Raw genomic sequence first — 27,904 nt, 5'->3', positions numbered from 1 at the left:
CTCCGAGGCGCGGGGCGGGGCGGGGCGGGGCGGGGGCAGCCCCCGGCCCCAACCGGCCCCGACCAACGGCCGCAACGGTCGCAGCGGCCGCGCACGCGCGCGCTGCCCTCCCACCTTCCCGCCGCCCGCAGCCGCGAGGGGGGCGTGCCCTCATTAGCATGACGCGGCGCGGGGCGCGCTGGGTAGCTCCGGCGGCTCGCCCTAAGCTGGCGGCAGGCGGGCGGCGCAGCGGCATATAGCGGCGGGGCGGCGCGGAGCGCTGTCCGGGGGAAGCTCACCGCCGAGGCCACGCACCGGGTGCGCGTCACCCCGCCCGCGCCTCGGGGAAGGTCTGAGGGAGGGGCCGCGGCGGCCCCAGCAGGGCCCCGCCCGCGCCGGGCGGGTGAGCCACCAGCGAGGCGGGGCGCCGCGGCGGCCCGCGCCGGGCAGGAGAAGCCGCGGGCGGCGGCGGCGCCCGCCCGCCCCGGCGGATGCCCACGGCCCCGCGGCGCTTTGAGACAGACTCACGGCCGGCACTGCTGAGTCCAATGGGTGAGGTGGGGCACCGCCCCACAACCCAATTCAGACTACTCTCCCCCGGACGTTTTACTGCTGCGTTTTGCCTCGATAAATGAAAAAAACAACGCTCCCTTTTCACCAGAACGGTTTTATTCGGAGGGGGGAGCACCACGCCACGGCAGCGCCGGGGGTCCTCGGGCCCGCCTAGGCGAGGGGGTGCTGAGCGCCTCTCCCGGCGCGCGGGGCCTCCAGCCCCTCCGGGGCAAAGGCAGGAGAGGGCCCCGGGGCTCACGGCAGGTCGGGGTAGCGCCGCCGGGCCAGCAGCCGGGGCTGGTGGGGCCTGGCAGCAGCAAACTGAGGAGCACAGAAACACCTTGAGAACGTGGGGCGTCCTCGGGGCCGGACCCCCGCCCCGCGCCCAGGACGCCCCACGCCCAGGACGCCTGCGAGGACGCTCTCACCTGAGGGACCTGGGTGGGGTTGAAGAGCGGGACGGCCCCCGCCGTCGGGGCTGCGCGGGAGCCCTCCTGGAACAGCGCACGGAGAGAGAAGCTGAGTGGCCACCCCCCATGGTCAGAGCAGAGGGGGGCTCCCCCCATATGCACTGCTCTGCCCCACATGTTAAGGGCTCACCACCAAAACCAGGTCAGGAGGGACATCCATCCTCCATCCTCCCCCTGGCTGGGCAGAAGGAACCCAACCCGGGACTTCCATCTTTGTCACAGGTCCTCCGAGGGGTAATAAGCTGCAAACGGCCATCAAGGTTTTTCCCCACCACTACCACGGGTATGCAGGGGGGATGTTTTTGTGCTGAGTTCACAGTAAGGCACAAATAAAGCTCTACTCACCACCTATATTAATGAATTTTTGTACAAACATAGCAACTCTAAAGCTTTTGACCCCTTGGCAAATTCGGATAAAATAGGCCTACAAGGTTTGAAGACGTTATGGAGACAGAGGAGTGTTACTGCTTACGACTTTGCTCTAAGAAAAGAGGGCAAAAACGCACAGACACCCCAAACCACAGACAGGCACGTGAACCACCCTCCTCTCCTCACCTCATCTCCAGCCTCAGGAAAGGCTGCCAGTTCGCTGCCGTCCATGCCCCAGGAGCTTTTCATCTCCACGGACACTGGGGTGACAACAAGGATATCGGCATCATGTTTCATTCATTCCAGGATGTCCAACCCTTAAAATATGAAGGAGCAGCTTCTAAAAGGCTGGGTGTGAACAGGAGACACTCAGTGTCTGCCCCATTTACCTGGGTTTCTGGAGGCAGGACTGGGTGCAGTAGGAGATGAGCCCCCAGGAAGCTGAGCTGAAGGGCTTGTCCCAGGCACTGGAAGAGGAGAAGCAAGGGGGGATGGCGAAGACCGTTCCTGAGGAGGGAACCACATCCGCTGGTTTAGAGCAAAAGGGCCTTGCACGGCAGAAAGGGAATGGCTCCACACTGGAGAGAGGTTCGTGTTTAATCATTGGGACAGCGGTCTGTCCCAATCCTGCTGAAGATCTCCCCTGTCCCAGGTGACCCAAGAGCTTCAAGCACCCAAGCTAAGGGCATCTGTAACTGGTCAGGGCAAGTGATCCCACGGCGAGAGCCATGTCGCAAATCTAAACTACCTGAAGAGCTCAAAAGTGGGTAAGAGGCTGGACACCAAGCCTGTTGTCCTACTGCAGTGCAGAGGGCCAACCGGGCTAGCTGTAACCCTTGATTCCTTGTCTCTTATGGGAAGAACGTGCCCCAGTCTCCTGCTATGGGACTGGAGGTCATTCTGAATGAGGAGGAGACTTCCCCAGCAGAGATCGCTCCAAGACATCCTTGCCTCCAAACCAATAGTTCTGGCCACAGAGACACAATGTGCATGTATCTGCATGTCCCAAGGAGGATGTGGCCAGGATTGGGGGTAATTACATGCGGTTGTCCCCCCATCTCTGCTGCATTTCCAGTTAAAGAAATTATTCTTCACTTCAGCTCCTAACAACCACTGGAGCATTGCCATTTGCTGCTAGCAGCTGCTGCTTTCCACTTCAGCGGAGGGCAAGCGATCCCTGCAGAGTTTGCCGAGCACTTTGAGAACCTTCCAGATCAAAGATGCTTTATAAATACACTATTATTAATAATAAAGAATTCACTTCCAGGCTAAAAGGGCTCCCAGTCTCCCTTGTCAGTCCATCCCCGTGCAGGGCAGCACAAAGCAGGCCTGCTACAGAAGTGAAAATCTGTCCAGTGGGCACAGCTGAGTCACGCACGCGAGGAGAAGTGAGGGGAGATACAGCACGTGAAGGCAGAATTACAGTACCCATTTTCTTTGCCGTGCCCTGAGGTATTACCGTGGGACAGGACAGCCTTCATTAGGCTTCTTGGTACCTGAGATCCCAGTGTGTCGGACGTGGCTTTGGGAGAGGCTTCCTTTGGAGGCTTCGATCGAAACCAACCGAACCATCTGAATCCCGAGCTCTGGGAAATAGTTTTTCAAAATCAAAAGGAAACTAGTAGAAAAAACAGTGATAAATTAGAGATACCATAGCCCACAAGAGCCTGGTATCCAGCCTCACTCCTGCCTCCTGAGCCCCAGGCATGATGGAGAGGAGAGCAAGCACCTGCCCGTGCTACTGGGCTAGGAGCAAGAGTGGGGGATTTCCTTGCTTGTCCCCCTCACCGGCACTGCCAGAAAGGGCGCCCAGAGCAAAGCAGCAGCACAGCTGAGAAGTTCCACTAAGCCAGGCACAGCCACAGCACCTCAGGAGCTGGCACCCCATTTTGTGTGGGGCTCAGCTGGACCACAGTGGTCAGGGACAGCATTGGGTGGTTACACAGGGCAGGCCAGGCACAGAGGTAAGACAGCTCAGCCTCAGGAACAGGAGGCTTCGGGACAAGCTAGGGGCATTTGTCTTTACATCAGCTGCTGGGTACTCACCTTAACTTCATCTGGGTTCTCCTCTTCCATTGAGGACTGCTCATCAGTGACATCCTCGGCCACGCTTTCCGAGGAAGGCTGAATGTCCTCTTCCATAGAGATGGTAGAGCTCTCTGAGACTGTTCGGGCCCTTACATTTAACTCATGCTGGTGTCAGAGATACTGTTATAAATATCATGAAGAAGCAGACAAGGAAGCCAGGGAGATGGGGATTTACAGACAACAGCGAGGAGTCATCCTGAAAGGCAGGGGCAATTAAGCTAACACGGGTCAGTTCCCTTCAGGACCTGAGCTCTCTGGAAAGGCTTAAGCCCAGTTTTGTTCCTGTCTGTCCTATAGGTCTGGCTATCTCCTGTAGACCTGCATCAAGCAGACCTACAAAGAGGCGAGCAAGGCCATCATAAAGCTAGTTACATTGCCTTGACATTCATGGAGTATCTGCATTGACCATGATTAGAGTGGTCCAGGGACTCCTCTAATTCAGGCTCAATGGATAATATCCCTAGGGAACTATTATATCCTGCTGCAGCAGACAGGGAAGAGTTAACATAGCAGCTGGCTGGGCCAGTCTGAACCTCAGAGCTCTCTGGCCGTCAGAGGGATCATCAGTCCCATTAAAAACACGTGAGAACACAAATAAAAACGCTGGGTTTTGGTTCCAAGATGTAAGGAACAATAGGCTGAGCCTACCAGCCTCAACTCACCCACGGCCATACCAAGAGGGCAGAAACCTGTACACAACACAGCCTTTGGAAATAATCTTTTTCCCAAGAGACAATGTCAAGGAATATTCTTCTTTAGAAGATGTCTGGAGACCAAGGGTGCCAGGGTCCAGCATGGAGAATTGTGTGAAGTTAACTATCATAGGTGGACACAACCAGCACCAATCTGAGGAACCACTCCACCAGGACCCCTGTCTAGCAGCTGTGCGTGCCTCCCCCCCCACCCCGGTGCATGAGGCTGCACAGCATGGACCTGTAGCAGGGTGCAGTGAGCAATTTAGGGCAGTCAGGTGCAGCCAAATGTCCCACTGAGCTGGGAGGGGGGTGGAAGGATCTGAGAGCTACCATATCACATCAGGTCTCTGAGAGGGAACAGACAGCAACATGACATGGCATTTCATGCAGGTTAAACACATGAAGGGAGATAAACCAGTGAGAGTCCTCCAGGTCTGCCCGGCCACTAAGCAATATGGTCTGTCCGACCTCTCTGGGCAAGTCACCTGCATCCTTCTTCATCTCACCTGCTCTCCTGCAATAGTCTGCTGTACCCCATGGGGCAGTGGGGAGCCTTGAGGCTCCTTGGCATCTCCTAAGATGCAGAGAGAAGGGCACAGTCAGGATTCATTGCTGGGAGCGACTTTCCCACAGGTAAATATTTTTGCATTGGCTAGAGGTATTTATAATGTTGCCATCATTACAGAATCCAGGCAGCAACTCAGCTGGCTTCTCTGCTGCAAGATGCTTCAGCTCACATTAGAGGCCAAATCAATCTAGGCACATGCCGACATGCTCTGCAAGAAGCTGGATGTGCAGCCAGAAACCAGTCTGGTTCCCAGGAACAGCCAGACCCCTCCAGCCAGACACAGCAATCAGCTGCTTTTCCATAATAAGACCAAAAACACTAACATCAGGAGATGCCTCTTTCCTCCTCTATTTTTTATACTGCTGAAATGGGCCAAGTACTCCTAAGCAATTCACCTTCTGCGTCACATCACTACCCCAGAGCAAGGCTACATGGCCAAAAGTCCTTCCCTGATAGATGCAAAAATCCAGGCCTATAACTGTATTGGCATCAGGAAGGGAGTAAGCCAGAAGGTTGCACCAGTATCTCTCAGACAAAAATCTGGTTTGTGCTGTTGAATTTGAAGCTCCTCTTCCCACCCAGCAGGGAAGCAGTACAGCTGCCAGCCCTGGAGTTTGTTATAGAATCATAGAATCCCTTGCTGCTTTGGGCGAGGTTTTGTAAAAATTAAGAATCAGCTACCCAGGGTGGCCAGTCCTGATGGGAAGTGATTTGTGTACAGGAAGCATCTGGATAAACATGATGCCAAGTTTGAGACGGTATTAGAGTGCTTTTTTTCAAAGAAACAAGGCACTGAGGTGAAGTCAGTGCCTTTAGAGAGTGTTGTTCAAAGTGATGCATGTGCCTCAGGAGACCAGACGTGCAAGGATTCCTCAGTCACACTTCCCCAGGGGAGACCCATGCAATTGTTATGAATGGGGCAGAGGCACTTTTGTAGAAAAACAAGGAAGAACAGGTGTGTTTCAGACCTATCTCCCGCTCATTTATTCCTATGAATACAAAGGAAGCCCAAATGTAGCCTAATATCTACCCAGACCTACCCTTACAGGAACGCTCCAGGCAGGCTGATTTGAACCAAACACATATTTCGCTTACACCATCCTTCCTCTGCTCTGTGCACACACAAACGTACACTTACTCTCTACTGAATTCTCCTCCTACAGGTTGGAGAGTGCTGCCAGGGAAACACCACCATGCTTACCTGCTGGCTGGACCACCCGTGGAGAACGGTCATAGCAAACTTCTCCTAGAAGGACACTTGTCCCTGGGCTGAGCACTTTTGCCTGGTGCTCTGGCCTGATACTGAGCGGCAGCGATGTTTTGACCTGATCAGATGCTGATGCCAGAGGAGGTGCCAAGGGCTGGAGAAAGGAGTCCTCCTGGGAGTTTGTTCTCTGCAGCAACAGAGGGCTGCTCTGCTGGTGCCACTGGTCATGCTGGTAGCCCTTGCTCTTGGCAAACCCACGGCCAAATTCTCCATCTGGAAAACATACCTTGGGAATTTACTCCAGTATTTACAATCTTATTGCATCACTGCATAGAATTTTCTTTTTCCATTATACATCAATAGGAGATCGTGAGAAATGGTGAGGAGCAATCCCAGTGGAACATGCGTGGGTGAGGAAGGAGATATGGCACAGCATGATAGCAAGGACCTTTTATATGCTTCAAGGGAAGTAGGTTGTGAAAGATGGGGAAAATCTCTTGGGAACATGCCTGAGGTTGCAAACAAAAACTCAGAATGGGAACATTATGGAAGCAAAGAGACCAGAAGAGAAAGCAACATGTGCCTAGCAGTTCAAAGGATCCCAGAGCCTCCAGCCTTTTCTTTCACTCCTACCTCATGCCCTGAGCAGGAAACAAAATTCTCTGATTCTGAGGTGCATCTGTTAAGCCCTAGCCTTCGTTCCTGCTCCACAGGAACACAGAGTTTCTTGCTTTAGGTGGATGTTCTGATGTTTTTGTTTGTTTGAAAGACAGGTTGAGTAAGTGGCAAGGGCTTGTTTTATTCAGCAAACGCACTTGCTGCTCTATCTGGCATTAGACACAATGCAGCACACTGCTGTTCGTCCCAGGGAGGGATGCACCAAGGGACACGAGGATGCATACCAGTTCCTACTGACTGCTTGTTCCAGCTCTGGGGCTGGCATCCAAGACAGAAACAGGCTCTGCACAGGTAAGTGTCAGCCCTGCTGCTGACAGAGGCCATCAGCCAGGATCCAGCCCCTAAGCCGGCCTGGGGATTGACTATGGAGCCTTTTCAAAAGAATGCTAAAAGTCTCTTTGCTTTGCCTGCTATCATCACTCCTATCCTGCTAAGGGTTAGCTTCAGCTACTGCTTTTTCACCCGTAAACCACTCCCATAAAGTCCTGGAGATATCTTTGCAGTGTCAGTGAGATCCTGTGAGGAGGAAGGTGACAGAGCCACCTGATTCCAGGAGCTGCTGCCACTTGTCTCCACACTGCCTGACAAGTTCATCCAGTAAGCAGCTACAGATGCTGGGGAAAGTCAGGGAGAACACCTATTGCTTGAAGAACAGTGAGGACAGAGAGCGAGATTTCCATGACTGTATTGGTCCCATCTTGCTCATTGGTAGGACCCGCTTCAGTTTCCCCACTGATCTCCCCAAACTAAACTTAAGAGAATGGTCAGCCCTGGAACAGGGCCAGCGGGGTCCAAGCAAAGTTAATTCAGCTATTGTCTTTCTGAGATGGATGAACTCAGCCTTGAGCCAGCTTTCCCTGCACACACATCCCTCAGACGAGAGATTAAAAGTCAATACCCAATGTGGCTGGTGACTCTGAACAGCCTTCTCAATGAATGAAAGCACCAAATGAGCTGCTGGTAACAGGGTATACCTGGAGTAGTCCTGGCCTCTGAGAAACCTTCCCATCATACATGCAATTTTTTTCAGAAGATAATTGTAGTTTCAGTGCTCAGCCCTGATAAAAGCAGAAGGCAATCAGGATTGATGATACTTTTTACTGCCTGGGAGAGCTCCTTGAAGAGGAATTTGGCAGCATCAGAGAAAGCTGATAGGAAGAAATGACTTGGAGAAGTTTGCCATGTTTTATCCTGTCTGCATCAGCCTTCGTTCCCCACCCATCAATGCTGGCATTTCTACCTCCGCTTCTCTGCTGCATGGTGCCAGAAGACTGGGTATGAGCAGGCATCAAGGAGCAAAAAGCAATGCCAGAGCCAGCCTACTGACAGAGGAGGCTATTAAGCAATGCTGATGAGTGTGCAGGACTGCCCAATTGATGTGTTCTCTAGACAGGAACTGAAAGCTCTCCAGCCTCTACCTTGAAGCCATTTGAGGATGCCTGCATCCTTCATCTTGATGTCTCACCTGAAGACTATGTCAAGGATGTGATCTTCTGGATGTCCCAGAGCAAAAGAGCACTCCCAGGGTCCCAGAGAGGCAGAACAAAGAGATGAACCGGGGGTGGGGGGGATGAATGTTGGGCCTTAATCAATACGCACGCTTAATCGTGGCATGTAGAAGGACAAGTTCTTTCCTGAATCTTTCAGTCTGTGAGCAAGTATAAAATCCTGTTAGTTCAGCTCCAATTTGTGTCCTCAGAGGACCATCTAAGAATGAGGCCATCTCCCCTGAGGCTCCCTGGAGATGGAGGCTTGGCAAGGAGACACAGGCTTTGTCCAGCTGGCTGCCTGCCAGACTGGCACTGTGACCACCCCGTCCTTCTTCCATGAAGCCCACAGAGACTCCTGAAGCTGCATCAATTAGGCCCAATTATTTGAGCAGACTTTGTTCCTCAGTGGGGAGAAGAGGAGTCTAACTGGACTGAGTGCCCCCTGCTACTTTCCACACGTCTTGGCTGATTGCCCTTGTATTCACCAGGCTTCCAGGACACACAGGGGTCTTGCACAGGAGAAAAGAGGAAGGAGAACTAGCCAGTTCCCTGTCACCAAGGCCTCCCTCCCCTGACCAAGACTAGGTTTCTCTAGCTTTGTTCCTTTCCCCTTTTCCCAGCAGAAGGGAGCCAATGAGTGATATCAGGGGAATGGGAGGGGAGGGAGTCTTTAGAGCCAGGCCTTTGAGGAGAAGAAAGGATGCTCAGTCCAAGAGCATACTAGAAGCCTTCCTGGCACGGTTCTGGTTCTTCCCAGCTGCCTTGGGAGAGAACACCAGGTTCAGCATGCAGCCTGTCCCTGGCAGACCCCCTCGCCAGAGGAACGCTTCTCAGGAGGAATCAGGCCACGCGTGCTGACTTTCGTGCTTTGGAGAGATGCAAGGGCAGAGGACAGCTGTTGAGAAACGCCAGCTGGCTCTGAAAACCTGATCACATAGGCACCGAGGCTTGGGATCAGCCTCAGCTGGTTGGCAATATAACTGCACATGCTATGTGTGGAGAAGCCCCGGACAGAAGCATACAATGCATTGCTCCATTTCTTTACCTGCAGCTGATCCACTGGCTCTGGAAAGCTCTGGCTCACCTGATGCCAGCCCAGGAAGGAGGTCTTCTTTCATCTACAAGGAGTCAGAAAACAAAGGTGACAAACCAGAAGGAGAACAGGTCTGCATACGGAAAACCGGACAGCACAGGAAGGCAGGAGAGACTAAATCAACTGCAAAGTCAATGTAAAGGAGAGCCACATGCTGGCAAGCTCTGCCTTGCAACTCCCCCACTGGCTTGAGGAGCCTAAGTGATAGGAGGAGCATCAGCTCCTCAGCCACCCAAGCACAGAGCAAGCAAGTGGTGGGAAAGACTCCACAGGATGGATCGGGCTCCTCAAAACCAAGAGCAGCAGGAGAAGCCTGGAGCCACAGGTTCCACTGGCACCAGCGCAATTACAGCTCGTTTGCAGCAAGACTGTAGCGTGACCACCACTGTGCCGAGAGCAGGCAGAATGGGAAGCCAGAGAGAAAGAGGGGCAAGAACAAGAACAAGACATGAAACATGAATGAAATGTGTCCATCTGAGTTCCAGATCAGTTCTCTAGCGCAAGTAAAGGAACAGAGCACACGTCTGCAAGGCAATGCCCTGGCCATGTGCCTTGCAATGTCCTCACAGTAAGGGATCTCTATTTGTCAGCCAGCCCCTTTTATTGCTCTCGAGTCAAGACAAGGAGAGGAGCTTTTCACCCCTTGCAAAGCTCTGTAGCCCTCACTGCCCTTCCCCAAGTATGTTGCAATCCTCTCTCTGCTCCTGCTGAAACTGCAGGTCCCTGATATGAGACCATATCCCTGAACTGCAGCATGTCCTGCTCATGAATCAAGGGGAAAAGAAGCTCTGAAAAGCCTCAGTGAAAAAGGTGGCCTTTGAACCTTGATACTTGCCCCCCTATTTAGGATAGGGAAGGAGGAAGATACCCCTTCAGACAAACCACAAACCAGAAACCAGCTCCATTACAGCTCCCCAACCCATGGCAGCCAAAATAGAAGGCAGGCGGTGCCCCTCCTCCACTCATCCTTACCTCCCACTGCCGGCACTGGTTTCGGAGCTGTACGAGCCAGTCGGGCTCCAGGGTCTGGTCATGATCTGGCATCTCCAGCAGCAGTGGGTCGGAGAGCTTCAGCCGTTCAGCTAGCTGCAGAGCCAGGAAAAAGAGGCAGGAGGGAAACAGGGTTCTTAAGTAAGATCTCAGCTCTGGAGATCGACACTCACAGCTATTAATGCACAGGCAGGCACAGAGGCCAGGGGCAAAACAGGACAAGAGCTGCACTTCCCTGTAATACAGAAATACGAGTAACACCTGCTTTTTATGCAAGACCTATTACCTCTGCTGCATGACTGCTGAGAAGTGCTGACCACAGACCAGGCCCCTCATTCTGTGCCATACTGAGTGCCTCCCACCAGGGGATCTCAGAGGACTTCTCTGCTGACAGGTACATTGAAGTACCATTATCCTCTTCATATTAGCAAGTCAGGAAACTATTATGAACTTCTTATACTCCAACCAAATGAGCACTGTTATTCCCCCTTGTCAGCTAGCCAGCCCAAAGCACAGCTGGATTAACAGGACCTCAAGGGCTCTTAAACCAACCCAGACTCCCAGGTGTGTACATCAGACCTTCACCTGTCCCATGAAGGACAGGAGCTGGTGGGTTTTTGGCTGCAGGCTAGAGCACAGGCCAGGATCCTCAAGCCATCTTTCTTTGCCTGGTTTTGAGCACAAAAGACAGGAGCTGCACCCAAGCTGCTCACTAGCCCCTGGGGCCACCCTGCCTTTTAGCACAGTGCTGCTACCTAACAAGGCTGAGCCACATCACTGCAGCTGAACCACTCCGGGAATGGAGATACCTGCCAGCCAGGTAAAGAGGAAGGGTCACTTCCCGCTACCCTAGCGGCCTTTGGTTCAAGGCTTTAAAACAAGCATTATCATCATTAACAGCAGCAAACAACAGGAGGGTGGGAGGGACCTTCTGAGATTACCTGATCCATCTGCCTACTCTAAAAAGATACCCTGTATGTCCACACAGCCCTTACAGCTGTTTGTCTGATTGGTACTTACAAATCTCCATGGATAAGATTTCACAGTCTCCCTCCCCTAGGGCTGTCCTGATGCTTAGTGTCCTTAGAGCTAGAGCTTCTCTTGATATCCAAGTGAAATCTTTGCTGCAAATTAAGCTTCTTGCTCCCTCAGTAGCTGTGGGCAACGGTTGGGCACCAGCCTCTTTAAAAACAGCCTTCTACATATTGGAGGATGGTTATCACATCCCCCCTCTACCTCCTTCCTCCCCTAGAATATCTTTCCTAGAGCAAATAACCCTGAGGCCTTCAGAGGTCATTCTTTCCTCAGTCTCTTATCATTCTTGTTCTTCTCTTCTGCACTTCTTCCAATTTGGCACCATCTCAGAGTGCAGCATCCCAAATAGGGCACAGTGCCCCAGCCAAGACCCCGCAAGGCCCAAGCAGAGGGGGTTATCACCTCCTTGTCTCACACATGCTACTCTCCCTTTTCGAGCCAAGAATAACACTGGCTTAAAAAAAAAAAAAAAAAAAAAAAAAAGGCATCCTCTTATTTTGCTGTTTTGTATTTCTTCCATGTTCCACTGTCTCCCCCAGGTCCTTCTCTGCAGTATTGCTGCTGGGTGTTGAGTTTCTCCTGCAAAGGAAGGGTCTGCATCTAAAAGCCATCTAAAAGACAAGGGGCTCCATCTACAGTAAACAGAGAGGGAGACGCACTCCTGGGGCAATTTATCCCATCTATCTCAAGGTGAGATGAATGGCTCTGCAGAGAGCCATTACCTCCAAGTCACTACAGTGACAGTCTGGCTAAATTGCTTAGACTAGGACACTCAGTTTTATGACACCTGGCATGAGGGGAGATGACTCTCACCCGTAACACGTGTTTGATGTTAGCCCACTTCTTGGGATTTGCCACGTTGGCTGTTTCTTCGTATTCAACACATTTAAAAACTGATTGTCTAAAACAGCCTAAAATGCAATTCCCACCTCCAGGAGGTTACAGTGAAACAAAACTAGCATGGCCTGTCCCCGAGTCAGGACAGGAACCAGCTGACGTGAGCTAAGAGCACTGCTGGAGTGACTGAGCTGGGTGCCAGGAGGCTACTCTACTCCAATCTGATGGACACCATCATCAGATCTCTTTGGAAACACATGTGTTCATTCTAAATCAATGGCAGGAAAGAGGAAATTATAAGCATGATTACTCCTAAACAGGAGAAATGTCTAATCCAAAAGCTAATACGCACTTTGATCCAATATTAATGAACCAACACCTGGTTGTATATCGTCCCCAGCTTCAAAAGAGGGGAAGTCTTAATCAAACACTAATGTGTATCATAATTTGTAACACAGTCTAAAACATCAAAGACAAGAGCGTCTATGAATGCACTGGTTTTTCAGATGAAAGTGTTTTCTCCCAGGAGAAGCATTATTCCCAGCAGAACAGCAGATCTGAGAGGCTGTTAGAGTAAATAGGTTTCCATGAAGGGGTCGAACGCGGCACAGCGTTACGTAATGCCAAGCTTCAGGCCAGACTATCAGGTGGTTTTCTGCAGCCTGTTTCGGCCAGGCGTCTCCACTATGTTCGTCCTGCCTCTCCATTCTGGGGCACCACCAGCCCGTGCAGCTGCTGCTCTGTTCCCAGCAGAAGCTGGCTTTGAACAGCCACGGCGCTGCCCAGCTCCAGGGGAGGACAGAAACCAATGCCAAAAATCTGGCACATGCTCCTACTCACCCCAAGAGAGCACCCTGGCAGGCCAGTGCCATCCTGAGATGAGGTACTGGAGAAGTGTCAAGCAACTACTTACAGTTTCAGCTTCTTAAATCTGTGCCACTTATAAATTCAAAAAAGCTTCAGAGAAAAAAGAAATCCGTTGCTTCCAAACATATCATCCTATTTGACCAGCAGCATAATTCCCTTCTTTCCCACCACAAAAGGCTGAGGTATTGGAGTTAGCTATTGGTGCTTTTCTCTGGGCCCTGCGGAGGTCAGCACAGCTCTTGTTCAGGCAGATGCTGCCTGAACAGAGAGCTGCCGTGCGCAGATCCTGAAGGTCTTGGCTTTGCCCAGTTGTGCACACACCAGCCAGCAAACCTTCAGAACTGCTTTCCAGAGCTGCTGAACACCCCCTGCCTGTAGGAAACTGAAAGAAAGCTTCCTACTAGAAGATCACAAATCAGTACCATCCCAAAGCTGTGTACAAGCATCTCTAGGATGGGTCAAGCCCCACATACTGACCTTGGCAGGTCCCTGACAGTGCCCCCACCAGAGCCAGGGAAACCCATGGAATATCCCTCGTGTGGCCACAAGGCAGCATGACACGAGACTCACCTCCATCACTTGTCTGGCCAGCGTGGGGTGGCTGGCCAGCCCCTGGCCCAGGAGCACAGTGGCGATCCTCTCGCAGTAATGCAAGGCCTGGGCTGGCAGCCCGTAGTCCACCAGGCGAGAGGCATAGATGAGCTTGTACACCTTGGGGAAGGAAATAAACAGTTGTGGGGTGGGAAGCTGAGTCAGGAGAAGCCCACGCCCTCATGCCATGGTGCAAGGAGTACAGTTCGCAGGCTGCATGCACAGCGCACTCATTAAGCTCTTAGGATGAGGCAGCAGCAGATCACCTTAGTGTGACTCAAACTATCCCAGGTCACAGGTGCCACCACCAAGAGGTCATTGCTAATTTGGGACACCCTCCCTCCTTCCCCACCTTGACCCTGGGCAGCACAGTTGTGCTCCCCTCAGCACCAGGACTTCACTGTGCCGGCAGATCGATGGCAGGGAAGGACTCCAGCCACAACTTTCATCTACACAATTTGTGCAGTGCCCGAGGCAGTGGCAGCTGGGTGCTTATTTACAATATGAAAAGTCTATCAATTACCCAGGACTGTTACAGAACAGGAGGGGAACTAGACCCATGTTAACACAGATCAAACACAGATGGCATCAAGCCCCACAAGCTGCCCTGGCTCAGGCTCCCATGAGCTGTGCCGAGAAGAGGATTTGAAAGCCCTGCCTTCGAGAAACCCGTGCTGAGCCCAGTGGGCAGAGCAGCTCCCGCAGCCAAAGAGGGAAAAAGCCTCGAAGGGCTTCGAACAACAGCCCTGATCCAGCTGGAGCACCTGCAACTGGGCTTGGGGGTGCATGTGGAGGGATGTATATAACAGGGAGTTTTTTAAGGCTGGTCTGAGCTGCTGTTGGCCACGCTTGCAAGTCTCTGCTACCTGGAAGGAGAGAAGGCAGGCTTTGGGCTGTCGCAGCTGCTGGCAATACTCAAAGACTTCCATGCGCTGGATAATCTCCGTCCTGGCAAACTGGGCAAATGCCTGACTGCAAAAGAGAAGGAAAAGTGCAGTTCAGGGAGTGGAGCAGAGATCTCCCTTCGAGAGAGCCTGGTACACAGGTCTGCTGCTCCTCTGCACTGCTGACCTGGAGCATGCTGAAGAGGCCCAGAGCAAAAACCAAGAGCAGTAAAATCCCATGATTTTACTCGCCAGAATTTTACTTTCTGCTTTCCAGAGGGGAAACACATCATCTCCATGAGGCCAGAGCATGAACGAGCACCAGAAGAAAGCAAAGAACCCGCAATATTCCTGAATTTGCTGGGAACTCAAAGCAATAGCAGGTACAGAGATATTTTCTTCCTCCAGTAAGACTTTTGTTTGTGAGACTCCAACTTTTGGGGAGCTGCCAGCCCATTTTGCAGAACAATTTGAGATCATAGGGATAGGAAGAAGGAAGGAGACAACTCGGAAAAGCAGCTGGAAGTACTGACAGGCCACTGCCTGCCTGGATTTCCTCACCGGTGACTGCTGCCCAGCAAAGCCATGCGGTCCGCTTTCTCTCCAAAGTAACCGAAAGGAATATCTGCCATCAGGTAGCAGAAATGAGCTGCTTCTGTTAATCCCCTGCCAGCTGAATGGGGAAGGAGAGAAGGGAGAAGGAAAAAACGCTAGCCTCAGACCCCAGTCACATGTGCCACCTGTACCCCAGCTGCTCCAGGTATCACCAGGAGAGCAGCTAATGGATGATGTCCTCTCCCCTCTGTGCTGTGAAAGGAGCACACAGAAGCAGCCGTAGGCACAGCAGGGCTGCGAGCCGGCCTCTGAACGAGGCCTCGGCTCACCCAGAGCATCTCCCATGGTGACGATGGCACGGTGGTTCAGCTCCGTGTCTCCAACCTTGTTGGACAGCATCACAGCCAGGTGAGGCCTCCAGTCTCCCCACTTGGCATCCCCACAGCACTGGGAGGGAGACAAGGAAGGAGACAGAAGTTGAGCCTGACAGCACGGGCTGGCCAGTCTGCAGCAAAAGAGCCTCCATGCCGCACAACTCCCCACAACATCCTTCTCAGTGTTTTCTTGCACCATGACACAGGTGTCGAAGCATGAAAGCGTAGCATTGTAGCATGAAGACAGGACTGCATTTCACCCAGTAGCAACCCAGAGGGCACTGCTAGGGGATGGGGGCTCTCATTCACATACCTGCGCTGCTTGGGGAACCCTTCCTGACATGAGCTGAAAGAGGGTCTGCAGCGGGTCATTAACAGCCAGCGTGTTGGTGAACCTGCAAGGAGGCAGCAGAGACAGCTACTGTGCTGCAACCCCAGCGTAAGAGCCCAAATCCGCATTCAGCTTCAGCGTGGTTGAGCACGTCTCAAACGCCCCAGGAATGGCATCTCCTGGGAGCTTCAGCTCATTGGTGAAGCCAAGGCAGAAAGGAAAGCAAACTCCACAAGGTGATCTGTTACCTCCAGAGTGAGCAAATCTCAGGGCCAATGCTGGATAATACCTCCTTAAAAGGATACTGCTTGGCGAGAGAGTTCCTTGTTAACTCTCCTGAATATATTCAGTCCAGCAGAAAATGTCTGCATGGGCAGTTCACTGGGAATCATTTTGCCAGCCGAGGTGCTGTGGTCCAGCCTGGGCTAGGTCCTGGCTAAGTGGGCTGAACCCCTGCCCCAACTCTTGGCTTTACCGCTCTTGTTGATCTCTGCAGCTAGAGCAAAGTGGAAGATTCAGAGTGAATCCACCTCGTATCTCCAGGGAATTACTTTTCTCTTGCTTCCTTTCCTTCTGCCTGGCAGGAAGCCTGAAAGATTTGGGCCCAACCTGACAGACAATCCCTCCCTGCTCTGGCCGGTAGAAAAAACACCGAATTGGAAGAGCCTCATGGAAATTAGTGTTTTTTGCAGCACCTCAGGGCCAAGGGCACCTGAGAGGATGCGTGCTCAGCAACATCAGTCAGAGAGGGGTCCCAGGCATCACACCTCACTTTTACTTCTCCAGCTTACCCAGTGAGCACCCAGCTGTAGGTCCGAGGGTCCATCTTGCTGGAGAGGAAGAGGGCATGGCCCCACAGCTGGTTTCTCATAGCCCAGTCCAGAGCTTCCTGCAGCCAATGTGGGGAGGAAAAGGCATTTGCGTCAACTCTGCTCCCCTGTCCTTCTCCACCATGAAGGGAACATCAGCTTATCTAGCTGGCTCTGTAGCCTATTTCTGCTGGAGTTTCCTTGGGGCATCTCTAGCCCCCTACATGGCTAGGTCATGTGAGGAATGCACTGGGTCTCTGCTTCTTCCCTCTGCAGACTTGGGACTTACACAAAAGCGCTGGTGACTATGCTATATTTACCCAAACCCCTCAAGAACAACAAGAAAGCCAACAACAGTCCATCTGGTCTTCATTTGGGTCCCCATCCCAGTTCCCAGAAGTGGGAAACTTCTGCTGTTAGCCCTGTGGTTCAAACACACCATAAAGACATCACAAACACCCAAGGCACTTTGTGACTTCCCTTTCCTTTAAAACCTTGCCAAAGAGGCCAAATGAGTCATCCAGAGGCAAAGGAAAGAATCATCCCTATATGCTAGATCCCACTCACCACTTACTTTCTTTCTGCCATAGTAGAGGAGTTTGGTGAACTTCTCCACAGTCTGTGCCAGTGTCTCCACAATGGGAGGGACCTCCCCTGTAAGGAGGTCCACCATCCCTGGCCCATGTGCCCGCCACTCGTCGTCTGACGGGTTGAACAGATTAGCCACAGGGTTTTGCTTCTTGTACTTCTCCAGGCGTTTACAGTCTTGCATCAAAAGCTCAGCTGTGTCTGAGCCCACCATGGACTGTGACAGGGAAGAGGAGGTATGAAGCACATGGAGGCTGCCCTTTGAGCAATGACAGAGCATTTCTAGTCCAACACCCAGACTCAGGTGATGGCTTTTGTCATCAGGAGCAGCACCCACCCACTCCTGTTCAAACTGCCCCTGGGCAGGGAGATCATAAGCTCTTATCCATGTCCTAACAGGTGCCCCAGCAAGACTAGCCTCAGTCACCAGCATGCAGTATCTAAGGGCAAGGGAGTCAGCACAACCAGCACTTCACAGCACCTTCACAGCACTACCCAGACTGAAGATATTATCCACCCGCTTCCAACAAGCGGTCACAGATTAGATTGGGTAGGTGTCATTGAGTTAAGAGATTGATCTCCTTTTAGGCTTAAGCACTGACTCTGAAATGAAGGTGGCACCGGTCCCTTTCAGAGCTGCCATTCCACTACAATGTTGGTATTTCACAAGGATGAAAAGCAACCCAAGAGAACATATTTCTTCAAATGCTCTGGGCAGTACCAAAGTGGTTGATGGCACTGTGGGAATGGTATGCATTTAAGATGCACTCCCCCAAAACAGCAACTTGCTCAAGAGGCATAGAAATGGTATATAGCTGACTGACTCCAAAGATTAAAAGAGTCAACACTTTCCACCGGACACCTACCCCATTCTGCTGGCAGAGGAGGACCAGGAGTTTCCAGAGAAGAGCTGAATCTCTGCCTCTCTGTGTTGAGAGATCACAGCTTGTGACTATCTTGTGCTGGCAAAATGTCATCACATCCACCTTGTGCAGATCTTCCCTGCAGCAGCAAAGGAAAGAATCAAAAGTAACCCAAGCAAATGCAAGCTTGGGCACTCTTAAGAACTGAAGGGTTCCCAGGTTTGCTGACAAGCATCCCAAAGATTCAAAGAAGAGATAGAGAAGGGAGGACCCTCAATGACCACATGAACACTGTATGTCAATGACCACATACTGCATTGATCACATTCAGCTCAAAAATGCTTAACAAGGTTGGTTATTATTGTGATATTTTGCAGATATCCATGTTTCGAGGCTGAAGAAGGCATGTCAAATCCTTTCTCTGCCCTCCTGACATTTTCATCCATCCATCTGCAAAGAACCTCAGTTTTGCTTAGCAGCAGAGCTATTACAGCCATAACTATCCAAGGCTGTGCATGAAGACAGTATCTTTTATCTGATTAACTAATACAGTGCAGGGAGAATGACATGTCTGACCACATAAACCCGTCTGGTCTGAGGCAGAAACCTGTAAGCTGTGTGCACACACCCTGCGTCTTGCAATAGAGAGTTAGACACCTGGAAAGAAAGGGTGGTTGTGGGACAGAGAGGAAGAGTAGCAGAGAGCAAGATGCTGATCTTGACTCAACCACACCAACACATTATCTGGACTCTAACATCAGCAAAGTCCCCTTTGGCAGAATTGCTAACCTCCAGCTCCTCAGATTTCTACCCAGCTTCTGAGCTTGCTCAAGTCTTTTACTCAGTGCACAGTTTTCCTTCTTCTACACACTGCTACTCTCTCTGTGCTTTGGTTATGAGTGACCACAAGTCACTTATATGGCTTACTGGTGTAACTAGTATATTGTACTGGTATAACTGATATAATATTCTTCATATATACACACAAAAAAATTAAAATCTACACTCCAAAACAATCTACACCTCAGGAAAGGGAACAGCCTCCCAGTATTAACCCATATCTAGCCTTTGCACACATCCTTATCCCCCAAAACTACAGGGACTCCAACAGAGGAATCTGAAGTCTGTCCTCGGCTCATCTCTTGGTCCTCCTCAGCCAGTGGCCCTGGACCACAGCTCAGGCAGTGCCTGAACCCCAGAGAAAACAGATCTTGGGCCTCATGGAGGCATACCTGACCAGAGGCCCTGGGAAGGCTTGCAGCTCCTCCTGCTCTTTTGTGCCATGAAGGATCACCTGAAAAGCAAGAGCTAACTCAGCATCTGGACTGCTTCAGCAGTCAGACCAGGCCATGGATGAACTGGCAGAAAGTTACAGTGCCTAGGGAAAGGGTTTAATGGTACTGCTGAACTCTTCCTGTGCCATTTTAAAGTAACCACAGAGCTTAGGCACTGAAATATCACAAGAACCGCAATGATGTGGTCCAAGAAATAGATGCCTCTTGAGATGGTATCTGCCTCCTTGGGGAAGCAAAATAGGATAGAGGCAAATGCTGTGGCTGACTTGTGCCTGCTCTGGGTATGAATATGGCCTGTGTATCTGGGCACTTCAGAAAGGTAAGCAGATTTGTCCTTCAGAGAGGTACAGGCCAGCATTCATCCATCCTTGGGGGGGGTTTGATGTGAACAGGTTATAGGCAATACCTGAGGATTACAGAGTTGTAGGAGCAGGGTATAGAGGACGTGAAGGCTGAAGGCAATGGCCAGGAGGGGTCTGGTATGAAACAGACTGGAGAGGCCACAAAAGACGGAGAGGAGATGGTAGTAGGACACAGGAAGGTGGCTAAGAAGGCTGTTTGGGCATCAACCAATGATGTGTACATCCCCCAAAGCAGAGGAGTCTGTCTCAGCAGGATGAGAGACTGCTATTTCAGAGGCTGTGGCATACCTCCAAGCTGTGCAGCTCCACATGAGCTGGCTGCCCCTCTGCAGGGAAGTGGGGGCACACCAGCACCAGCTGCCCTCCAGCTCCAAAGCACACTGGCATATGTGGCAATGGAAACTTCTGAGGTGCCACCGGGGCTGGTGTAGACACTGAAGCTCTTCCTGCATGACAGAGGCACAGGCCACAGTGAGTCCTCCTACTCTGGCCCCACACCACCTCTGCCATGGACAATGTACCCAGGTCCCAGCCTGTCCTGCACCTACGCAGCCCACCACTGCCTGGGACTGTCCATGCAAGGACAGTCCCCTAAAGCAGATGGCAAACGTGCAGCACCTCCCTGCACCCACCAGACCATGTAGAACCATCTAACCGTGCCCTAGGTCCTCAGTCATGCCTTGCACCCAACACACCCCTCTCAAAGAAAGGGTATCTGCCCTCCAAGACCTGCACGCTAGAATGGCTGCAGCTGGCTGAGTGATGGGATAGTGAATCTTAGGATCACGAGACATGGGCCATTTACTCAGGCCCCATTAGCACTTTGTGCTAGGAACCCATCTCATCTCACCTACTTGCACCGGGCTCCAAGCCCCCATGGGTACCAGGTTGTAGTGGTCAGCGCTATCGCAGATGTACTGGCTGAGCTCGTAGCTGCTGGAGCTAAGCCCAGACTCGCGGTACTGCACGAGCAGGCTGGGCTCGCCAGAGGTGGTAGGCTGCGAGGAAAGAGGGAAGCACAGAGGTGAAGGACCAACATGAGAAGGAAGGAAAAAAATGCTTCATTTCAGAGAAACAGGCCCAAATGGTCCATCTGCCCTTACCTAGTGAGGCAGGTGCCCAGCAGGACCCGAGCAGCACCCACCACAGTGCGGGCTATCCCCATCTGACCAGTTCGAGCACATTAGTATCTCAGGCTCATCGCAGTACATACCCTGGTCATACCAATGGCTCTTAAAGTAATTAGCTGCAGATCTAGCCCGATGGCTTTCCTAGCCCTAACACAGGCTCCCTAACACAGCCTGTACGTGGGAATCACTAAAAGCACTGCCTACAAGCAAAACCACTCAGAGAGAAGTTCCGATTTGATCTCTTGATCTGCTCTTTTGCAAAGCACAGCAATCGGGACACAAGCGCGAAGGAGCAGCCAGCCCCTTCCTTTGGGCAGGGGTGACAAGGTGTCACACTACGCAAGGAGGCTGTAGGAGGGGAAGAGAAAAAGCAGACATCGCTCGACAGGGAGAAAAGCAATCCACCCAGCCAGGCTTTCTGCCCAGTGCTCAGCACTGTGCAGTAGGCAGATGCAACCAGATACCTATGGGAGTGACAGACCGGCAGATGGAGATTTTATAAATACCAATAACCCATGGTAATAATTCACAGGGCATTACAAAGTCTCTGGGGCGCCTAGCTGCGACCTCCTCCATGCCCTGCTCATGTGAAGTTACCTTGCGAGTCTGGCCACTGTCCTCCTCAGAGGAGCCAAAGGAGTCTTCCCCTGCCTGCCCCCACCGAGAGCCTGAGCAGAAGCTCTCCTCAAATGAGTTGCTGGGCTCTGACCTGCTGAAGGGAAAAGGAAGGATCCAGACAAGGTCTTGGGATCAGTTGCAGACTTTGCTGCAGCAGATGCCATCTCGAGAGGCATTTATTTCTTGGACTATATCATTGGGGTTCTTGCAATGTTCTTGTGATGTTTCAGTACCTGAGCTCTGTGATTACTTTAAGATGGCACAGGAAGAGTTCACCAGCACCATTAATCCCTTTCCCAAGCACTATAACTTTCTGCTGGTTCATCCACGGCTTGGCCTGATTGCTGAAGCAGTGGCTATTCTGACCGGAGGGACCACAAAGCTGCCTCCAGGCAGCCCAACCCTCCCGCTGCAGCCCCTTACCTGTCCTGCCCTGGAGATGGAGTTACCAGGTTAGGATGGTAACCCCGGTAGTAGTGCTGGTCCTGGTAACTGGGACCATAAGGCTCTCCCCATCTCAAATCTACAGAGAGAAATCAAGATTTAGTGTTGTTCCTCCCAAGCAACAAGCCATAATGAAGTTACAGAAGAGCAATGAGTCAGACAATTTGCCATGCACACCCCATTTGCTTCCAAATTAGCCTGATGAGTTAGAGAGGTACAATAAAGCCTTGTACTTGTTGGCAGACACAGCACAGACACCCCTTTCTCTTTTTTCCTGTTTTGAGTCCAGGAATTCCATAAATGTGGTAAAACTTGGGCCCCAGTAGCTCTGTTTGCACAGCAAGATCAGCATGATTGAGCTCAGCCTGCAAGCAGGAACAACTCTGGCTTTTTTAGCCAGGCAGATGAAAATTAAATGTTCCCTAGGAGCACCTAGTTCCCACTTAGAGCTCCAAATGGAAACTCAAGGCAGGGCTGCACCATGAAAATGGCATCCACGGCCTGGGAGCGTGGGCAGCAGAAAGCCCCTTGAGATGGTTTGTACCAAGCCCTCACACCGCAACAGGTAGAATAGCCCATCGCAGAGAAAGCAGCAATCATCCCTCCTGGAGGTAGCAAGGCGGTGTGACAGTTGTGCGCGCTGTCTGACACAGCACGCCTCTCGCAGGACTCCTGCGCACAGCTTGGCCCGGCCAGCCTGGCCAGACCACAGAGGTGGCCGTACCTCTGTCATCCTGCCAGGCTGCAGGCTGCCTGTGGTAGCACCAATAAGCATAGTCATCTCCATAGCTGGGGGCTGCATAGTTCCAGTAGGGGTCTTCATATCCTTGCCTGAAACACCACAATATACACAGCTGAGAAAGAAAGAAAACCACACCTGAGCTATATTCACGACGGGCATCTCGGGGCCAGCACAGATATCCAGCAGAAAGGCCCAGCCCAGATCCTCCAAGGGGCACAGTTCGTGTCTGATCAGCTCCCAGGTGAAGGTCCCCAGGGCAAAGGATGAGGGCTGGGAGCACATCCAGGGGTGAGATTTGCACCCCAGTTGGGAATCTTTGAAGGCAGAAGGGGTCACAAAAATAGGACAGGTAGCCAGGAGCAGATCCAGGATCGCACACAGGGAGGAGAGGGAGAACAGAGGTGGGAGATTTGGACCCGTTCCCATCCCTGTCACTGAGAAAGAGTTGTGCTCTGCGGTTTCAGAAGCCATCCAATTTCAGATGCTGGGGAACTCTGCTCAATCACCTCAGGTACTGAGCTGTTAGAGGGAGCACTTTTCACGGATGCTTTAGGAGAGACCTCCAGAAAGCATCTTTCCTGTCAACCTCTGAAGCTGCTGCATCTCCTGCAGACCTCAGCAGGAGTCTCCTGCTGTGCTGGAGCCCAGCCAGAGCGCAAGCTGTCCACCCAACACACGTGCACCTTAACCCTTCACAATTTACACAGTAATTCAGTTAGTCCTGCGCAATACCTAGCCTTCCCGGCCAAGCATTTCACAACCTCAGCAGAAAGCCCTGCATTAGCTGTGTCGTTCTCCCTACAACTCTCAGAGGGCAATAACTCAGGTAAAGCAGCCCAGGCTTGCTGGAGTATTCAAAGCTTTTTTCTCCTCACTGAGGCAGCCTCGGCCCCACGTTTTATCCTTCTACCGTCTGCTGTTTCAGCAGCTGAGCTTGCAAGCTTCCTTTTATTCCTATGTTATCCACTTACGTTTTTATTGTTCACCTTGTACTTAAAAAAAAAAAGAAAAAAAGAAATTTAATCAAACTTGCAAGAAAAAGACACCTTGGGACAGAGATGGAGCCTGCAGAGCAGCTACTGCAGAAGCCGCAATGGTAAGGCAGAGATCAGAGCGGCGACTGTCCTGCAGCTGCAGCTCGGACGCGAGCGGCGGCGGCCGGGCGGCAAGCGGGCGCTGCCTGCCCGAGCCCGCGGCCGGCACCGCTGTCCCCGGCGGGCATCGCGCGCCGGCACCGCGACAGCCACGGCTCAGCGGGAGCAGCCGCGGGGAGCGGAGGCGCGAGGCGGGGGGCCGCGGTCGGCACCACGCGGATCTCACCTGGAGCACGGCCTGGCAGAGCAAGCGCTCCCGCGGCGCTCGGCCCCGGAAGCGGGTCCGTGCCGGGGGCGCTCGGCCCCCGCGCGCAGCGCCGCGCGGCGGAGGTCCCGCTGCGGGCCCCGGGCTGCACGCCTCTCCCGGGGCCGCGGCGGCGCCCGGGCATCCATCGCGGACTCGCCCCGGGGCTCCTCCGCGGGCGCCTGGCTCCGCAATTCCCAAACGGCGTCAGCGCCCCGCGGCCAAAGTCCCGGCTGACGGCGCGGGGCAAAGGGCGGCTCGCTCCGGGCGCCGCGGTCCTCAAAGCCTCGGAGGACAGAGGCTTCTTCCGCAGGCCTGGCGGAAAGGGGCCGTTTCCCGGGGCCCGCAGCCTCGCCTGGTCCAACGCAGGAGGCCGCACCCCAGCCGGAGGAGAGCCGCGGGAAACCCGCCCGGCGGGGCTGGCACGAAGCCGGCTCTTCTCCCGCCTGACTTCCCGCGCCAGCGTCGTCCCAACTCTCCTCGGCGCTGCGTGAGCGCAAATATATTTACGTACACACATATATAGTCGCCTTAGCACTTCAACGACCCGGTAGCCGACTGAGCACGGAGCCAGCGCAGAGCCGGGAAGCGTCGCCTTGGCGCTGCCGAGCTGCTCCGGCCTGGCGAAATGCAGGAGCTCCCGTCAGCTTCACAGCTTCCGTTCAAAGTTTTACGGAGCCTCGAACAAAGGCAAATACGGACTGCGGACCGGCCAGGCCTCCCGGGAACGGCAGGAAGGAGCCGCGGAGACCCTGAGGAGGCCGCTTTTCTTTTTCCAAGCTTAGCCCCGCCGCGTCGGCCCCCAGACGGGGACGCGCGAGGGCCCCCGGGGAGGCGGCAGCTGCTAAACCCGGCCGCCCCGAGGAGCTCAAGCGGCGGCAGGGAAGGCCGGTCGGTATCGGGGTTGCAGGCGGCGCCACCAGCCACCGATTCCCCGGGAGCGAGCGCCAGAGCCGGGGAAGCGAGCGACGGCTTGGGGACGCTCCGGCCGAGCGGCGCCGTGCTCTTGGAGAGATTGCCACCTTGCGTCTTCGGAGGCGCTCGGGCGCCAGCTGCCTCCGCGGACCGGACGAGACGGCGGGTCTCGTTCTGCAGAACGGGGCGCAGTAAAGACCCCGGCAGTTACAGAGAGCTTCTGCACGCCCCGCGCCGCGTGCTACCTTGTGAAGTCGGACAGTAACGCTTCCCTCGCTTTGTTTTTTTTTTTTTTTTTTTGTCTCAATTTATGACTCTTCTACCACGAACAGCCTCTTATGCCTGCCACAGTTACACACACTATATATCCTTCAAGGCCACTAAATCACAGGCTCGAGTCATGTCACATTTTGTGAAATAAAACTAAACTGCAGTTGTCCTCTAAGTCAAGCAGCAGCAAAATTGTGTGTGAGAGAGAGAAGGAGCTCTCCACAAAGCCAGAAACCTGCCGGCGCCCTCCCGTGAGGCGCGGGAGGGAGGCTCGCCGAAGGAAGAGGAAAAGCCCGACAAAACGGAACCCAAGGGGCCCCTTGCACCACACCAAACGACCGGGTCTCCAAGGGCATTCCCGTGGTCTAGCGTCAAGTGTAAAATGTTCAGCTGTAGGGTTTTTCTACGCCAGCGGCGCTCAAGCTGCTGAGCCCCGCTCTCAGCCCGGCGGGACACCGAGGGCTGAGACCACGCCACGGCCTGGCTCCGGCAGCGCTTACTCCGCGGGACTCGGTCTCCGGGCTCAGGTCCCCTGGAGAGGGCTCCAGCCTCGAGCTTCCCCGCAGCACCCCCGTGCGCCTGCCAGCTCCCGCACCCCGTGAGCTCAGCACCGCCCCGCAGCGCCCAGGCTTGGAGAGGAGACTTAATCGACTCCGAGGAGCTTCCCTGCAGACAGCAGAGTTAGAGGAGCACTGACAGAGGGTTTCACTCAGCTGAACCCGTTTAGTTTCACTCGAAGTGCTGGGTACCACACCAGGCATCGGGGAAACTGAGGACTGAGAAACAGATATAGCACAAAAAGAACCCCACTGACCCCAAACCGTCCTTCACATTTTTTTCAGTGGCCTTGTCTCCCCCCCCTTTTTTTTTTTTTTTTTGCTTCAGAGTTAAAATTTCATGATAGCTGAATTAATCTGGAGACGTGCCAGAACCAGGGACAGACAGCAGCAGGCCGCTGTAGCAGCGCAGAAGAGGCACAGAAACGCCGTGCATACCGATTTCCACCCCCCGCCAGGGCGATCTGCGGGACGCTCGGAGGGCTCTCAGCATCGCAGCCGCCGTCCTGGCACGATGCAACGCCCGGGCGAGTCGAGTGCCACCATCTCCGAGGCCAGCCCGCGGGAGAAGCGCTGCCGCTTTGGGTAGCCCCGCTTAGAAGTTTGTCCCACGGGATAAACGGAGGAGGCAGCAGCGTCTCTGCTTCACAAGGTGACCTCATGCCCAAACCACCTGAGCCCAGAGCATCGGCAACACGCACGTTCTTCGAGCAGACCACCACCGCCACGGACGTAGGGAAGATTCGACCCTCCAAAAAAAGTGAATTATGATCAGCCGTGACAGAGAGACAAGAGAAAAATGCAGAACGTCTTGTGCCAGATCTTTAGCTGATGAAAGGCAAGGCACATTGCATCCAGCTCGGAGCTGGGGTACGCTTACCCCTCTCTGAATCTTTAATGCGAGGTTTGTGCACATCACTTAATCAGCACAGCCAGAAACAGAGCAGCTTGCACCCGCCGCACCACGTGCAATGCAGTTAAAAGGCTTCTCATTCAGGCACAGAAAGAAAAGTCAGGGGACTTCGGCTGTGAAACATCCATTATTCAAAAGTGTATCCATTATTCAAAGTTTTCCTTAAAATCTTATTGTCAGCCTGAAAGGAAAAAGAAAATGAGTTTTCTAAGCTGTGCTCTGTTGATACTCCACTCCAATTTTTGCTGATTATAAGCATTAAAACTCCAGACGTTTTGAAGAGCTGAAGAAGTCTTTCACGGTTCCCAGGAAAGACAACGCCTCAGGGATACGCATTTTTCCCCCTCCTTCTCCTCGCTCTACCCGCCAGGCTGCAGGGCACCGGCTCCTCTCCCAGGTCTCTGTGCCAACGGGCGCCAGGCAGACAAGTGTTGTTCAGGGGAACGCAAGTCGGCAAGAGGGAGCAGGCACTCACCTTCACCACTTATTGCCTTCCATAAGCATGGATCAAGGCAACTAAGCCAAGCCTGGATACGAGGCCCAGTCTGTCACAGCACCCAGGGTTTGTGATATTGGTCTAGGGTGCTCAGGTAAGGTTTCAGAACAGATTTGCAAACCCCAAGCAGTTTCCCCTGCAGAACACGGCTCCTGGTCACAGCCATCCTTCAACCAGCCCCTGGGGCTCTCCAAGACAGAGATAACCCCAACTTCCTAGCAGTGTTTTGCTTTCTATTACAACTGACTTACAGGATTCCTGTCCAAGAAGCCACATCCAGGAAGTGACATGGAAAACAGCTCACCAGATAGCTTCTGCTGCCAGTCCAAGGGGCAGAAGGAGACCCAAAGCTCCTGCTGTGGTGGAAGTATGATGGGCCAGCATGCATTCCACTAACGGGGCAGTCCCAGTCCCTGGCACTCCTGCAGGGATGGGTAAAGAGTTAACACAGGGTTAGGGCCTAGATCAGTAGGGCAAGTAGCCAAGCAGAAGTAGAAATGTCCACCACTCCACCATAGCCTAAAGTAGGACTAATTGCCCTCAGCTGGGCTTAAATGGGCCCATGGCAGGGGGGTGGGTAGAGCCTCCAGGTGAGGCTCCTCAGGGCCATTAAGGTATAAATGCCCTCAGACGCTTGAAAGGAGCTTGTAAAAAGACTGAGCAGAAAATGAGGGGGAAAGCTAGTCTTCCTTCCTCTCTGCTAACTTTGGGCCTACTTAAGGAAGAAGGACCTGAACAGAGACCTGTCTATGAAAGCTGTTCACCATGCTAAGGAGCAACAGCCAAGGTTAAAGCCTGAAAAATGTTCCAGAACTGTGAAATACAAAAAAAGTGTACTACTTTGTTTCTTTTGTAGTTATTTGTGAGTAAGGAATCAAAGTCCTCAAAAGGCTTTGCTGACCTTGAGGAGC

The 27,904-nt window shown here is 53.0% G+C and overlaps 1 protein-coding gene across 1 annotated transcript; it reads right to left on the bottom strand.

The window, feature by feature from the left end:
* Positions 1–697: 697 nt before the first annotated feature.
* Positions 698–27,227, bottom strand: SEC16B (SEC16 homolog B, endoplasmic reticulum export factor). The gene is made up of 25 exons (XM_062581496.1): positions 26,023–27,227; positions 22,487–22,593; positions 21,742–21,841; positions 21,298–21,409; positions 20,421–20,568; positions 19,859–20,016; positions 19,146–19,207; positions 17,917–18,052; positions 17,037–17,267; positions 16,445–16,542; positions 15,636–15,717; positions 15,278–15,395; positions 14,955–15,066; positions 14,376–14,481; positions 13,489–13,629; positions 10,162–10,275; positions 9,142–9,214; positions 5,923–6,201; positions 4,660–4,727; positions 3,417–3,563; positions 2,867–2,956; positions 1,760–1,877; positions 1,557–1,630; positions 960–1,025; positions 698–852 (listed from the first exon to the last, which is right to left on the bottom strand). The coding sequence occupies exons 1-25, from the start codon at positions 26,244–26,246 to the stop codon at positions 787–789; spliced, it is 3,030 nt and encodes a 1,009-aa protein (XP_062437480.1). The 5' UTR covers positions 26,247–27,227; the 3' UTR covers positions 698–786.
* Between the last annotated feature and the right edge of the window lie 677 nt (positions 27,228–27,904).

The sequence above is a fragment of the Rhea pennata genome, chromosome 8 (assembly GCF_028389875.1).
Source record: "Rhea pennata isolate bPtePen1 chromosome 8, bPtePen1.pri, whole genome shotgun sequence".
In the NCBI taxonomy this organism is placed as follows: domain Eukaryota; kingdom Metazoa; phylum Chordata; class Aves; order Rheiformes; family Rheidae; genus Rhea; species Rhea pennata.
The sequence above is the reverse complement of the archived record's forward strand: the minus strand, read 5'-3'. Positions and strand labels throughout refer to the sequence as shown.